Genomic DNA, 15,289 nt, shown 5'->3' with positions numbered 1-15,289 from the left:
TGCAATAGAAAATATAAAACTACTAAAACGATATCCCATAAAAAAAAAAATATATCACTTTGAAAATAACAAGGATCATCGACCGTTTCGGAACGACAAACAAAATTATATAAAGTTAATGACAATAATTACATCTATTTAAAAACGTTTCAGTCAATTATAGCTTTAGAAAACCGCAACTAACTGGGTCATTTCAAGTTTGCTGTGAAAATCGTACTATTTTCACACAGCAGTTGACGCCCCAAGGAGATACGCTTGCTAACTAAGCAAAAATGTCTCCATCAAAAATTCTTGATTTCTACGAAAACCAAACAGTTTTTATTACTGGAGGTACCGGTTTTGTAGGAAAAGTCCTCATCGAGAAACTTTTGCGAAGCACTAAAGTTGCCACTATTTACGTTTTGATAAGGGCGAAAAAAGGCAAAAAGCCATCAGCGAGATTAGACGAGATCTTTAATTGCACGGTAAATATACTAATATTAAAGACCATCAAAAACTATTCTTTCTAGCTCTTTAACAAACTACGAGACGAACATCCAGATTACAGGAACCGTCTAACCGCGATGGACGGAGACTGTACCCAAGAAAACCTAGGTTTGACACTTGAAGATCGACAAGAGTTGATTTCAAAAACCAACATTGTGTTTCATGTTGCTACGACGGTAGATTTTAACAAAAACATCAAATCAGCTTATGATGTGAATGTTAAAGGAACCAAGACTTTACTGGAATTGCGTAAAAACTTTGAAAATTTGAAGGTAAAGTCGATTATTATTTCGAGAAGTCATTATCAAAATAAATTTTAGTCGGTGGTGCACACTTCTACGGCGTATGTCTACTGTCATCTCGACGCTCTCGATGAAGTTATTTACGATCATCCCTTGCATTATGAACAAGCAGAGTTAATGTTGGAGAGACTTTCACTAGAAGAGGCTTTCCGACGGACACCGTGGTAAGAGACTAAAACAGTTTTATAGATTTTGCAATAGATTTTACGAACATTTTTCTCTCTACAGTATTCTAAAGAAATGGATAAACACTTATACTTTCACCAAAGCAATGGCGGAATCTGTGATTAAAGAAATATCAGATGGATTACCAATCGGAATTTTTCGACCGGCAATAGGTAACTCAACAAATTATAACACTAAGCACTTATAACAAAAGTTTCAGTGACTTCTTCGTACAAGGAACCTGTCGAAAATTGGGTCGATTCTTTTGCAGCTTTTGGTTTCACGGCATTTTTTTCTTTAGGATTACTTAGAGTTATTCTATATAAAGAAGATTGCAACATAGAGTTGGTTCCTGTCGATTTGGTAACTTCAGCAATGATAGCATGCGCTTGGGATATACCCCAGAAGAACCCCATTTCTGTATACAACTACGTGTCCTCCATCGATAATCCAACTAGATTCATAGATTTTCTCAAAATAATGAAAGCTCAAATGTATCGTTATCCGTTGAGTAAGGCGATATGGATGCCTACATTAATATTGACTACCAGTTCTTTTTGGTACTCTTTGTTCAAGATACTCTGTAATCGCACGGTAGCAATCCTGTGTGATATGTATTACATTTTAAGGTTCAAAAAACCGAAAGCGTTTGTCAAAGTAAGATATCTAGAAAAACTGTTCGACTTGTTTGGTATCTTCACGAATACAAGCTGGAAATTTACCAATGGAAACGTAAAGGATTTATGGCATCGAATTACTGACGAAGATAGAATAATGTTCCCTTTCGACATCAGATCGGTCAAATGGGATACATATTATAACAATTTTTCAAAAGGAATAAGAATCTACTTGCTCAAGGATCCGTTGTGCACTTTACCAGAAGCAAGAATTAAAATGAAGAGGTAAAGATGATAATGCAGCGTAAATTATCCCAGACACTGCATGGTCTGAAATGAATGTATTGCAATTTTTTTGTTTTCAGATTTGAGGTTGCCCATAATATTTTACTCTTCATATTCTATTTTATTCTGGCTATTTTAGTAGGGATTATCATGGCAAAAATGTGGTCTCTAATCGTTTAAATTAATTGGATTAATAACAAATTAATTAGTTTGTTCATATCACAGTAATAATAATAATTATACATCCGTACTGATAAATAAATCTGGTTCAATGTCGTGCTTCCTTTTTTATAATATCTTTCCCAACAGGTTGTAGATAATCGTAATTACAGGGAATTAAGGTAAATATCGACCGATCAAATTAATTTGTAAGCGAGTTATTTAATGAATCCGCAATCGTATGTCGTTACTTGAACTCCACACTCCAATAAACATGCACAGCGTGGAACATAGGTTAGGTCTTGGGCAGATCTGACGAAAAATTGAAATTAACAACAAAAATAGATGTGAAGGCTATGTTTTTTGGATCTAATTTCAAAATTACAAATCAATTTTAAAAAATTACCTATTTAAACTTATGTAACTTTAGATCCCATTATCAACCATTCAACCATATCAATCGCAAAAGACATACGAATTCAAATCCATGGATGACTCGATGGCAAATTAATTTGATGGTTCGATACATTTATCTTGTGTGTAATTGGAAAGTTGATCCAGAAGCCTTAGAATTTTCCACAACATTGTGAAGGATATCTTAGAAGATCAGTGACAAAAGTTAGGTTAGAGCCACGTTAAGAAGTGACATTTTTGACTAAATTTATTTTATATCTAGGTACCTAATGTGAGTACCAGGTTATCAAAAAGGTTTGTAATTAGAGCATGACATGTCTCTGACTATATGTTTGGTAACATTGAATACCAAACATCTTATACTCGTATGTTGAAAGCATTAAATGCACACCTAGACATTATTGCTTACGTTGTCGACAAGTCTATTGCAAAGATGTACCTAATCTTTCCATTATCTTGAGTATTAACAACAATTTCGTCTGCACGTTTTCCACTCCACTGCCTGGTTTTCGCAAGACACTAGGTACCAGTTCCAAGAAGCAAATTTACAGCTCTGTCCAAAGTTTTCTTAACTCTATGTGATCTACAGCAAAATTTCGAAATTCAGCTTGAAATTCTTCAATACAATTTTGCACCGAATAAACCGAAAATGGCACAACTTTGGTACCGTTTCGAAAGTAACTTTTATCTTTAAGTGGTCGAAAATCTCGTCTTTGTGTACTCGTATCTGCATAGAATTAAATTATCCCTATTAAAAAAAGCGAAATAACGAAATTATTACTCAATATTTAACCGGTTCCACTGTGGTGTAACACAAGTCGCCCCGCGTGGGCGTGCCCATGGATGTGAGATGACTCAGACGTCAAAATCAAAAATAGCGCAAGGTGGCCGTTCAGTGTTAAAAAGTAAATAGTTGTCAGTTGTTATCGTTTGCTATTCACGTTTTGATAATTTTTGTTATGTTTAGCTAATAACTGAAGTATGCTCAATGCAACTGAAAACGAAATGCATTGCACGCCTCCAGACGCACATCGCGGCAAACTTTATGCAGGATCTAATCCCACCAAAGTCCCGAAAAGTGTATGATTTCTACATAGAAAATAGATGAAAAATATCTGGCTAGGTAGTAGGTTATGTTGATACTAGGTGCAACCGGCGCTTGTCGATGCAATGAAGTCACCAATTTGACAATGGGAGATATCGAAGATTTGGGCTCTGCTGTTTTAGTAAAAGTTCAGGACACTAAATAATTTACAAATCGTAATAATTCTCCATTTTGGAAAAGTTTTAGCTGGAAATTTGTAAAAAGTACATCGGATAAGTTACATAGCGTTGAGAATTTACTAATATTATCGAATCTTCAGGTACCAATAATATTGCAACAAGAGAAGTAAGAATTACTGGTACTGCAAATTTGCCCGGTTGGCGACCTCGACTTCGCCTCGGTCTTCAATCTCTGGGTTTGGCACAAAAAGATTCACTTCTGCTCTTAATGAAATAATCTACTACTGATTAAAAAAGTTTTATGTTCTACGGTGAGAACCATCGTGAGATTGAAAAAACGAATGTTGTTTACTTGTGAAAGCAGTTGATTTATTATAATTCCACAGAAAACGAAACTCAACTCAAAAAAAGTGTTACATTTCCAAAACACAACTGACATTTGAAAAGAAGGCATCATGTCTTTTTTGCTCTATCTTCTTTCATCAAAAAATCATAAACACTTGTATGAAGCGACACATTCAAAATTTGGCAAGTTTTCATAGCAAGTTGGACCAGACAATCATTTATAGATACCCTGTATTATTATAATCACGAATAATTTTAATCTTTCATTCAACATCAATTTAATAAATGACTTCTAGGTTTTTAATCTTCTTCACTTTTCTTAGTGAGAAGTTAGTATTCTACGTGACTAGCTTATTAATAAAAATTAATGATCCTTTATCGATAACCAGATTCAGCTTTATCTGCACAACCTGATCTATCAAACTAACAGATAGCAAATTTGCTTATTGTACCTATTTATTACATTAAAAATGAAAGACATGAAAAAGCCTTTGCCAAAGAAAGGTGTTGATTTTTAAGTAGGTCACTATCTTTCAAATTCAAATGTTTACTCAGAAAGACAATTTAAATGTTTTTATAGTGGAATAGTTATATTTAAAATTAAACGCATTATCATACTTACGACGAAAAGGTGATTAGTTTTTACAAGAAAGTCTTTAATGATATACAACAATAACAACAGTAAAATGTGAAAACAAACTAACAGGATTACCTTGAATTTATTAGCCTTCAAAGGTTTCTAGATTATGTGTTAATAGGTTATTAAATTAATTTATTCATTTCTTTTTAAACGAAACCTTGATCTTGATATTTCTGAATGCATTTTGTTGATTCTGCAATCGAAGATATAAAACTACTAAAACTATATCCGATAAAAAAAAATAAATAATTAGGGGTCATTTTATCACTTTGAAAATAACAAAGATTGTCGACCGTTCCGGAATAACAAACAAAATTATATAAAGTTAATAAAAATAATTACAACTATAAAGAAATGTTTCAATCAATTATAGCTTTAGAAAACCTCGTCGTTTCAAGTTTGCTGTGAAGAACGTACTATTTTCGCACAGCAGTTATCGAGTTGACGCCCAAGGAGATATGCTTGCTAACTCAGCAAAAATGTCTCCATCAAAAATTCTTGATTTCTATGAGAATCAAAGTGTTTTTATTACTGGAGGTGCCGGTTTCATAGGAAAAGTCCTCATCGAGAAACTTTTGCGAAGCACTAAAGTTGCCACCATTTACGTTTTGATAAGGGCAAAAAAAGACAAAAAGCCATCGGCAAGATTAGACGAGATCCTTAATTGCGCGGTAAATATACTAACATTAAAGTCCATCAAAAATGATTGTTTTCAGCTCTTTGACAAGCTACGAGAGGAGCATCCCGATTGCAAGAACCGTGTAACTGCGATATCCGGCGACTGTACCCAAGGAAACCTCGGTTTGGCACTTGAAGATCGACAAGAGTTGATTTCAAAAACCAATATCGTCTTTCATGTTGCTGCGACGGTAGGTTTTAACGAAAACATCAAATCGGCGTATGATGTGAACGTTAAAGGAACTAAGATTGTGTTGGAATTCTGCAAAAAAATTGAAAATTTGAAGGTAATATTGATTATAATTCAGAGAAGTCTTTTTCAAAATATATTTAAGTCGGTGGTGCACACTTCTACGGCGTATGTCCAATCTCATCTCGACACTCTCGATGAAGTTATTTACGATCATCCTTTGCACTATGAACAAGCAGAATCTATGTTGGAGAGACTTTCACTAGAGGAGGCTTTCCGACGGACACCGAGGTAAGAGACTAAAACAATTTTTTTCCCTACCGGTTAGAAATGTAGGCTGTGGATACCTCATTTGAGGTGAGAAAACTCAACTTTCTCGCTAAGGTAAGAAAGTTAATCATGAAATGTTTATGGTAAAACTGTACCAAAATACAAATGTCAAAAGTGTCAAAAGTGAAATAACTAATTGATAAATGAAAGCCAATTCAATAAAACAAGTTGGTAGATCAATCATATAATCTGGAAAATAAACAGATAAGCTAGGTAGGTACTACAACTTCTGTTTATATCAAATTTTCGAATAAACGTCAAATTTTCAAATGCGATGACAAGTTAATTTTAAAAAATAACCCAGCCTACTATTCAATTCTCAAAATTTTTGTTTTAATCAGAAATGTAACCATCTTTTTTTGACTTTTTTCAACGAAGTTGTGCCGGTAGGGAAAAAATAGTATTCAAACCTTGTTAAGAAAGTGCCCTTGCAGACCTTGGGCTATTACAAACCTCGCCTACGGCTCGGTTTACAATCTTTGCCTGCGGTCTGCAAGAAAGCACTTTCTTACCTTGGTTTGAAATATACTATTATAGACCTTGCAATAAACGTAGATCTAAAGATCATTCTCGAGAAAGTCTGTGTTAGATTTCTACGAAACGTTGATTTAGCATTTTTCTTTTCAGTATTCTAAAGAAATGGACTAACACTTATACTTATACCAAAGCTATGGCGGAATCTATGATTAAAAAAATATCAGATGGATTACCGATCGGAATTTTTCGCCCGGGAATAGGTAACCGAACAAATTATAACTCCAAGCACTTATTACAAAAGTTTTAGTGACTTCTTCGTACAAGGAACCTGTCGAAAATTGGGTCGATTCTTATGGAGCTTTTGGTTTCACGGCATTTTTTTCTTTAGGATTACTTAGAGTTATTCTATATAAAGAAGATAGTAATATGGAGTGCGTTCCTGTCGATTTGGTAGCTTCAGCTATGATAGTATGCGCTTGGGACATACCCCAGAAGAACCCTATTCCTGTATACAACTACGTTTCCTCCATCGATAATCCAACTAGATTCATAGATTTTATCAAAGTAATTAAACCACAAATGTATCGTTATCCGTTGAGTAAGGCGATATGGATGCCCACATTTATATGGACTACCAGTTATTTTTGGTACTCTTTGTTAAAGATACTCTGTAATCGCACGGTAGCAGTCCTGTGTGATGTGTATTACATTTTAACGTTCAAAAAACCGAAAGCATTTGTCAAAATAAGATATCTAGAAAAACTCTTTGACACGTTTGGTACCTTTACGAATATAAGTTGGAAATTTACCAATGGAAACGTAAGGGATTTATGGCATCGAATTACTGACGAAGATAGAATAATGTTCCCTTTCGACATCAGATCGGTCAAATGGGATACATTTTATGGTAATTTTCTAAAAGGAATAAGAATTTACTTGCTCAAGGATCCGTTGTGCACTTTACCAGAAGCAAGGATTAAAATGAAAAGGTAAAAATGATAATGCAGCGTAAATTATCCCAGACACTGCATGATCTGAAATGAATGTATTGCAATTTTTGTTTTCAGATTTGAGGTTGCACAAAATATTTTACTCTTTACATTCTATTTTATTCTGACGATTTTGGTGGGGATTATGATGGCGAAAATGTGGTCTCTAATAGATAGTTTAAAATAATTTGGATTCAAAACTAATTAATTAGTTTCTTCATATAGAATCACGGTGATAATGATAATAATAATATACAGGCTGTTTTTTTTAATTTCAATTATGTCTAACTCGTTGACTTATGGGAAATAAAAATTCAAGAAAATAAATAAAATTTTTATTACGTTACGATGTTTTATTAATAAATTTGAAAAAATATCAAGCGAGCCGTGGAAAACAATAACAATGTCAAAAAGATAAATGTCATTTAAGTATTTAGATCGTACCTTCATTCGTATTTTCCGTCGGGGACCTGCCCGGCGTCTGGATTCGGACTTCTCGGACGCTCCTGTCCTCCTCTCTCTTCGGATCCTCGACGTCTCCACATTCTTTTCCCGACGCTCAACAACTCACCCCTTTCAGCCCTCTATACACTCCTGCACGAATCTGACGACAAAACCGTGACAAATCGACGAAAAAGGACCCGAGAAAGACCGGATCTTCACTGGTTCCCCCGTTTTATAGTTTTGCCCCTCCTTCCGACCGGGGCTTTTTTTGGTGTTCAGCGGAAAACGGAAATTGCCACGAGTCCTGTCCACGGTGGTATAATGTTCGAAAACGATTCGAATTTTAAAATGTAACAATAGAGTTCTCTGTAAGACAAATGGAATAGAACAAGGTTTTAATTAATAAAAAATATAAAATAAATTGAAATAATTTGGTTACGCCACTGCTCATAACTATGACGTCAGCTTCGCGCAGGTTGTTGGCTCCGCCTATGTACCTCTTACAAAAACAACCTCTACAGTGGTGTGTCGGTCTTCGTTCGGATGGTCCAGTGGGGCCGAGAAGTGGTCTGTGGAGGACCGTACAAGGTATTGGCGGGTGTTGTGGCAGCCTGGCGGAGCTTTTCCGGAGTCGGGGCTCGCCCCCTTCCTGGCCGGCGCGGTGCCCGGTGGTGTCTCCACGAGGTGGTGCGGGGTGGTGAAGACGTCGACTGCGTCTGGAGAAGATTCTGAGACGATTTGGACAAAATCGGAATATGATCTGAGAGATCCTGCGAATCCTAAATTCTCTGAGACAATCCTGCTGGTCCATGTTCTTTTCTCGAATACCGTTCAAGCTAGAACAACATTTCTTTGGGATTATTTATTTACTTTTTATAAAGATTTCTGCTCTTTTTTCTGGGGAGCGAGTTCTGGAACACCCTGTATACTGTATACTGTAAAACGGCAACTTCAAAATTTGAAAAGTTTTCCCAGCGAGCTGCACCACATAACTATTTTATATAGGTACTCAATTTCATATAAATGTGCATCTAAGCAAGCCATGAAAATCTGATTTTCTGTTGGTAGTAAAGATAAAGCTAGTGACTTTAACTTTCAAAGTTGCTTGCTCTGCGCGAACTCGATTTGACTAATTTTTTAGTTTTTGTCCATTTTAACATTGCTGATTTCAAAAGCAATGTTACGTCTTTTTACTGATTAAATTAAAGTAATTGTTATTTGTTTTTGTCTTTGTATTTTACCAAGTAAAGATTTATTGGACATGACCTTCATGAATGTGACTTTTGTAATGTAACTAAATTAAAGGTGCTTTTACAAATGCACAGCTCACTTGATGAACATTTATATGAAATCAATTATAGATAGTGTTACGTTTTTTTTTTGTTGCTTATTGTTCTCGTTGAGACAAACTCCCCTTAATAACCATTTACTTTTTCTTTGACTTCGGTGGAGATCTTCTTTCTGGTGGTAGCTGTGATCACTGAGAAGGAAGGGTGGTGACGACCTGCCCGGTAGCCGGAGAATGAAACTTGCGGAATGCTTCCGGCGAGCTTCGCCGCAAAAGGAAAGCCTTAGAAAGGAAAATAAAAACAAATCGCGCGGTGAACGAGGACACAAGAGATAAGTACAACAAAAAGGGTACGAAATAAAAAAAAAAAGAGCGTGTGCTTAAGACCGCACCACAGAAGTGAAAACTTCTATGACGCCCGTTATTGATTTTAAGTAGGAATATGTATTCTATAAATTATACCTGGATATCAAAAATTATCTTGGTCAAAGGTGGTCACAGGTTATGGATTGGAAAACGTCCGTCTCAACTTATTTAGTGTGACGATTTCTTCGGTACGAACGAATGGCCTACCAGCACCTTTTTTTATGAGTAACAGAGCCAGTTTCGCAAAACACACCAACACAATTTGTAAGGCATGCATAAAAATCCTTCGGCGCTACTGCAAAGTGTGGCAAGTGCTCTCGAAATTGATTTTGACATTCAAAAAATGATTTGACACAAAGCTTCGACAATTATTTGAAAATCTATCACCACCTTTGACCAAGATAATTTTTGATATCCCGGTATTATTATGGATACTTGGAGGAATCAGGAGCAAGGCATAAATAATAATTAATATTATTTTGACTTGTCGCCAGTGAATTGAAATTTGACTAAAAGATAAGCGACTACTGCCCGGTTTCTAAAACGGCCCGATAACTTAACGACCGGTTAAATCAAGCGTTGCTCTAGAAACGTTAGAAAGTCACCAATCACATCATGCCCGGTTTCTGGAACGGCGCAATAACTAACTGCCCGGTTAAATCAAGCAATAAGTTAGCAAATCTGCATATTTGTAGCTATTTATTACACTAAAACTTTACATAAATGAAAGACATGAAAAAAGACTTGGATGAGAACAGTGTATAATTTGTAGACATCCTAAAAAGACTTTGGCGAAGAAAGGTGTCGTTTTTGAAGTAGAGCACTATTTTTCAAAATCAAATGTTTGACAGTTTAAATGTTCTTACACTGGAATAGTTTGATCTAAAATTAAACGGATGATATTGCTTAGAACGAAAGGGTGATTAGTTTTTACAAGAAAGTCTTTAATGATATACAACAATAACAACAGTGAAATGTAAAAGCAAACTAACAGGATTACCTTGAATTTATTAGCCTTCAAGGGTACCTCGATTATGTGTTAATAGGTTATTAATTTTTTTTTTTTTTTGCCTTTCCCCTTTCACCTAACAGGCCTATATTTTTTTCCTTTGTGGTGCGGCGGGGCTCCGGGGTACTTTCCCCGGCTACCTACGCCCACCCTCTCTCCTCTCCTTTTTCTGGACGACACAACACGAATATCACAACATCCATGGGAGGCCATCCGGCCTGGGATTTGAACCCTGCTGACCTCGCGGTGGTGTCGGGAGAGTGTCGCTCTTCCTTCCACCACCCTACCGTCAGCCCCTACTAGACACACACACACATCCATGGCCCGGCGGAGTTTCCTTCCTTCGAAAAAATCCTCCCCCTTCGGTGGGATTCGAACCCACTAGCGCCGGGACCGCGACCTCGGAGCACTGTCTCCGACAGCCATGCGGCCACCGAGCTATAGGTTATTAAATTACTTTCTTCATTTCTTTTTAACCAAACCTCAATGTTGATGTTTCTGAATGCAGTTTGTTGATTCTGCAATAGAAGATATAAAACTACTAAAAAATATCCCATTTTAAAAAAATTATATGGGGACATTTTATCACTTTGAAAATAACAAGGATCATCGACCGTTTCGGAACGACAAACAAAATTATATAAAGTTAATGACAATAATTGCATCTATTAAAAAATGTTTCAGTCAATTATAGCTTTAAAAAACCTCAACCAACTGGGTCATTTCAAGTTTGCTGTGAAAATCGTACTATTTTCACACAGCAGTTACCGAGTTGACGCCCAAAGAGATACCCTTGCTAACTAAGCAAAAATGTCTCCATCAAAAATTCTTGATTTCTACGAAAACCAAACAGTTTTTATTACTGGAGGTACCGGTTTCGTAGGAAAAGTCCTCATCGAGAAACTTTTGCGAAGTACTAAAGTTGCTACTATTTACGTTTTGATAAGGGCGAAAAAAGGCAAAAACGCATCGGCAAGATTAGACAAGATCTTTAATTGCGCGGTAAATATACTAACATTAAAGTCCATCAAAAACTATTCTTTCTAGCTCTTTGACAAAGTACGAGACGAACATCCAGATTACAGGAACCGTCTAACCGCGATGGACGGAGACTGTACCCAAGAAAACCTAGGTTTGACACTTGAAGATCGACAAGAGTTGATTTCAAAAACCAACATTGTGTTTCATGTTGCTGCGACGGTCGATTTTAACGAGAACATCAAATCGGCTTATGATGTGAATGTTAAAGGAACCAAGACTTTACTGGAATTGTGTAAAAAATTTGAAAATTTGAAAGTAAAGTCGATTATTATTTGGAGAAGTGTTTTTCAAAATATATTTTAGTCTGTGGTGCACACTTCTACGGCGTATGTCTACTGTCACCTCGACGCTCTTGATGAAGTTATTTACAATCATCCTTTGCATTATGAACAAGCAGAATCTATGTTGGAGAGACTTTCACTAGAAGAAGCTGCTCGACGGACACCGAAGTAAGAGACTAAAACAATTTTATAGATCTTGCAATACAGCTGAAGAGCATTTTTCTCTCTACAGTATTCTAAAGAAATGGATAAACACTTATACTTTCACCAAAGCAATGGCGGAATCTATGATTAAAGAAATATCAGATGGATTACCCATCGGAATTTTTCGACCGGCAATAGGTAACCCAACAAATTATGACACTAAGCACTTATAACAAAAGTTTCAGTGACTTCTTCGTGCAAGGAACCTGTCGAAAATTGGGTCGATTCTTTTGCAGCTTTTGGTTTCACGGCATTTTTTTCTTTAGGATTACTTAGAGTTATTCTATATAAAGAAGGTTTTAACGTGGAGTTGGTTCCTGTCGATTTGGTAACTTCAGCAATGATAGCATGCGCTTGGGACATACCCCAGAAGGACCCCATTCCCGTATACAACTACGTCTCCTCCATCGATAATCCAACTAGCTTCATAGATTTTATCAAGTTAGTTAAGCCATATTTGCATCGTTATCCTTTCAGTAAGGCTATATGGACGCCCAGAGTAATATGCACTACCAGTTCTCTTTGGTACACTTTATTCAAAATACTCTACAATCACACATTAGCAATTTTGTATGATTTCTATTACATTTTAACGTTCAAAAAACCTCAAGCGTTCGCCAAAGTAAGATATCTAGAAAAAATCTTGGACATGTTTGGTATCTTTACAAATACAAATTGGAATTTTACGAATGGAAACGTAAAAGATTTATGGAATCGAATTGATGATGAAGATAGGACAATGTTCCCATTCGACATTAGAATGGTCAATTGGGATACATATTGTAGCAATTTTATAAAAGGATTAAGAGTCTACTTGCTCAAGGATCCATTGCGGACTTTACCAGAAGCTACAATTAGAATGCAAAGGTAAAGATAATGATGCAGTGTCAACTATCTCATTCACTGGATGGCTTGGATTTAATGTAGGGCAATTTCTTTTATTTTCAGATTCGAGGTTGCACATGATATTTTACTCTTCACATTCTATTTTATTCTAACGATATTAATGGGGATGATAATGACAAAAATTTGGTCTCTAATGGTTAATTAAACTAAAATGAGAAGAAGTATGTGTGGGTGTGTGGAGTAACGAATAAAATTGTATGCAGTGGGTAAAATTAATCCATCTATAAAGAACAGAAGTAAAATGGAGCTTTAATAAAAAAAATAGTCTTACTAGAATAATAATAAATGATTATAAACAATTTACTCGTTTCGCAATTAAAGCCAACGCAACTTTAAGAATACAAATATTTTTTCTCCCTACCGGTTAGAAATGTAGGCTGTGGATACCTCATTTGAGATGAGAAAATTCAACTTTCTCCCTAAGGTAAGAAAGTTAATCATGAAATGTTTATGGTAAAACTGTACCAAAATACAAATGTCAAAAGTGTCAAAAGTGAAATAAGTTATTGATAAATGAAAGCCAATTCAATGAAGTAAGTTGGCAGGTCAATCATATAAACTGGAAAATAAACAGATAAGCTAGGTAGGTAGATTACTTTACCCTGTTTATATTAAATTTTCGAACAAACCTCAAATCTTCAAATGCGATGACAAGTTAATTAAACAAATAACACAGGCTACTATTCAATTCTCAAAATTTTCGTTTTAATCACGAATATAACGATTTTTTTTTACTTTTTTCAACAAAGTTGTGCCGGTAGGGAAAAAAATTGTATTCAAACCTTGTTAAGAAAGTGTCCTTGCAGACCTTAGGCACTTACAAACCTCGTCTACGACTCGGTTTATAATCTTTGCCTGCGGTCTGCAAGAAACCACTTTCTTACCTTGGTTTGAAATATACTATTGTAGCAGCAATATCAATGACAATTTCATTCACCTGTCACTTAATGTTCATCAACCAATGAAACAAACTTAATTTGAATGATTTCCACGATTACAAAAGAATTGTAGCGGATATTGAATTAGTAAAAATATCATCGACTAAAAAAAAAAATACCATCGATTAAAAGAACATAGTAGGGCCATCAAGCAGTATGACAAGGAGAAATCAGCATTGGCGGAACACAAATTCGAAGATGAAGACCACACGTTCGACCTTGAAAAGACAGTAGTTCTGGCTAAAACAACTAAATACCAGATTAATAAGGAAAGCAATCGAGATTAGAAAAAATCCAAATAATTTCAACAGAGACCAAGGTGTTGAGATTTCTAGCACGTGGAATTCCGTTATTCGGCCATGTATGTGTGCACTCCCTCCACTAACCTCATTCACCGAGCCACGCCTACCACCCCCAACACCAATCCCACGGGGACCACTCCCACCACTAACGATATAAATAGACCGCTGCACAACCCGGAAAACAATAACCCTATAGTACAGTACCTAGTTACAGAACAAGTAAAATTCCCTAATAGCAAGGCGGTCTCTATTTTAACAACGCATGCCACCTGTACACTGTACAGCTCAGGACAACATTCTTTTCTAAAGTCGTACACAGAGACCATTAAAGACTAATAAAGGTGCAGTAAGAATTGTTAAAAAAAATAAATAAGAACTGCAAAAGCTACCCACTCGGGTGTATGGACCCTACCACCAATACAGGTTTATAGTTTAAAATGGATTTTGGACCTAATGGAACGACCAACAAAGACCTCACTACAGACGTAAGAGTAAGTAACAAAAGGGCGAAGATATCAGGATAAAATGATTTTCACAGACCATACTAGTCTTATTAACGCGCCAGTTTTCTAGTTCCAAAATCCGCATCCATTCTTGCATTCTAATGAAAACGCTAACGTAGGAAGACTTGCTTGAAGCATAATATTGATGCATATTACAGAAGGTCCTTCAAGTATTCATTTGTTCCTCAACTCGCCGCTACGCGGCTCGTTTCGGAATTTCACATTCGTGCTTGAATAGATGCCTTCTGCAATTATATTTTAATATACTATTTTATTGGTCTATTTTTTACAAATGACAGGTGAATGATAACTTTGCCTTTTCTTGGTAACAGTTATTATAAGTGACTATTTAATTCATCTGTCACTTAATGTTCATCAACCAATAAAACAAACTTAATTTTAGTGATTTCCATGGTTACAAAAGAATTGTAGTGGATATTGGACTATAATACTAAGGACAACGTAACATTTTATCTGCCCCGCCCATTTCATTTTCTTAGTTACCAATCAAATAGGTTGTTAAGACGATCTAATTTACACAGTAAAAATTTCTGACATTCGAATTGTCTTAATGACATTTTATTTTTTAGAACCTAAAACAATAATTGTGGACTTGACAGCAAAATTCTAACCTTAACTTTTTTACGTGGCAAATGTGATGAAAAGTTGTACAGATTTAATCTGGCTTTGATTCTGATTGGTCAAT

General features: G+C 35.7%; 2 protein-coding genes and 1 long non-coding RNA gene across 3 annotated transcripts; all 3 read left to right on the top strand.

The window, feature by feature from the left end:
• Positions 1-89: 89 nt before the first annotated feature.
• LOC138129333 (fatty acyl-CoA reductase wat-like) lies at positions 90-2,111 on the top strand. Its single transcript, XM_069045622.1, has 6 exons — positions 90-464; positions 510-758; positions 807-952; positions 1,017-1,126; positions 1,174-1,855; positions 1,936-2,111. The coding sequence occupies exons 1-6, from the start codon at positions 273-275 to the stop codon at positions 2,033-2,035; spliced, it is 1,479 nt and encodes a 492-aa protein (XP_068901723.1). The 5' UTR covers positions 90-272; the 3' UTR covers positions 2,036-2,111.
• Positions 2,112-5,060: 2,949 nt separating this feature from the next.
• Positions 5,061-7,528, top strand: LOC138128963 (uncharacterized). The gene is made up of 6 exons (XR_011158976.1): positions 5,061-5,308; positions 5,354-5,602; positions 5,651-5,796; positions 6,463-6,572; positions 6,620-7,301; positions 7,380-7,528. It is a non-coding gene; the product is annotated as an uncharacterized lncRNA (long non-coding RNA).
• Positions 7,529-11,059: 3,531 nt separating this feature from the next.
• On the top strand, positions 11,060-14,065 carry LOC138128280 (fatty acyl-CoA reductase wat-like). The gene is made up of 6 exons (XM_069044470.1): positions 11,060-11,410; positions 11,456-11,704; positions 11,753-11,898; positions 11,963-12,072; positions 12,120-12,375; positions 13,921-14,065. Exons 1-6 carry the CDS (start codon positions 11,219-11,221, stop codon positions 14,063-14,065), a joined length of 1,098 nt encoding a protein of 365 aa, XP_068900571.1. The 5' UTR covers positions 11,060-11,218.
• The last annotated feature ends 1,224 nt before the right edge of the window (positions 14,066-15,289 follow it).

The sequence above is a fragment of the Tenebrio molitor genome, chromosome 4 (genome assembly GCF_963966145.1).
Source record: "Tenebrio molitor chromosome 4, icTenMoli1.1, whole genome shotgun sequence".
NCBI classification, from domain to species: domain Eukaryota; kingdom Metazoa; phylum Arthropoda; class Insecta; order Coleoptera; family Tenebrionidae; genus Tenebrio; species Tenebrio molitor.
This window is presented reverse-complemented; position numbering and strand designations above follow the sequence as displayed.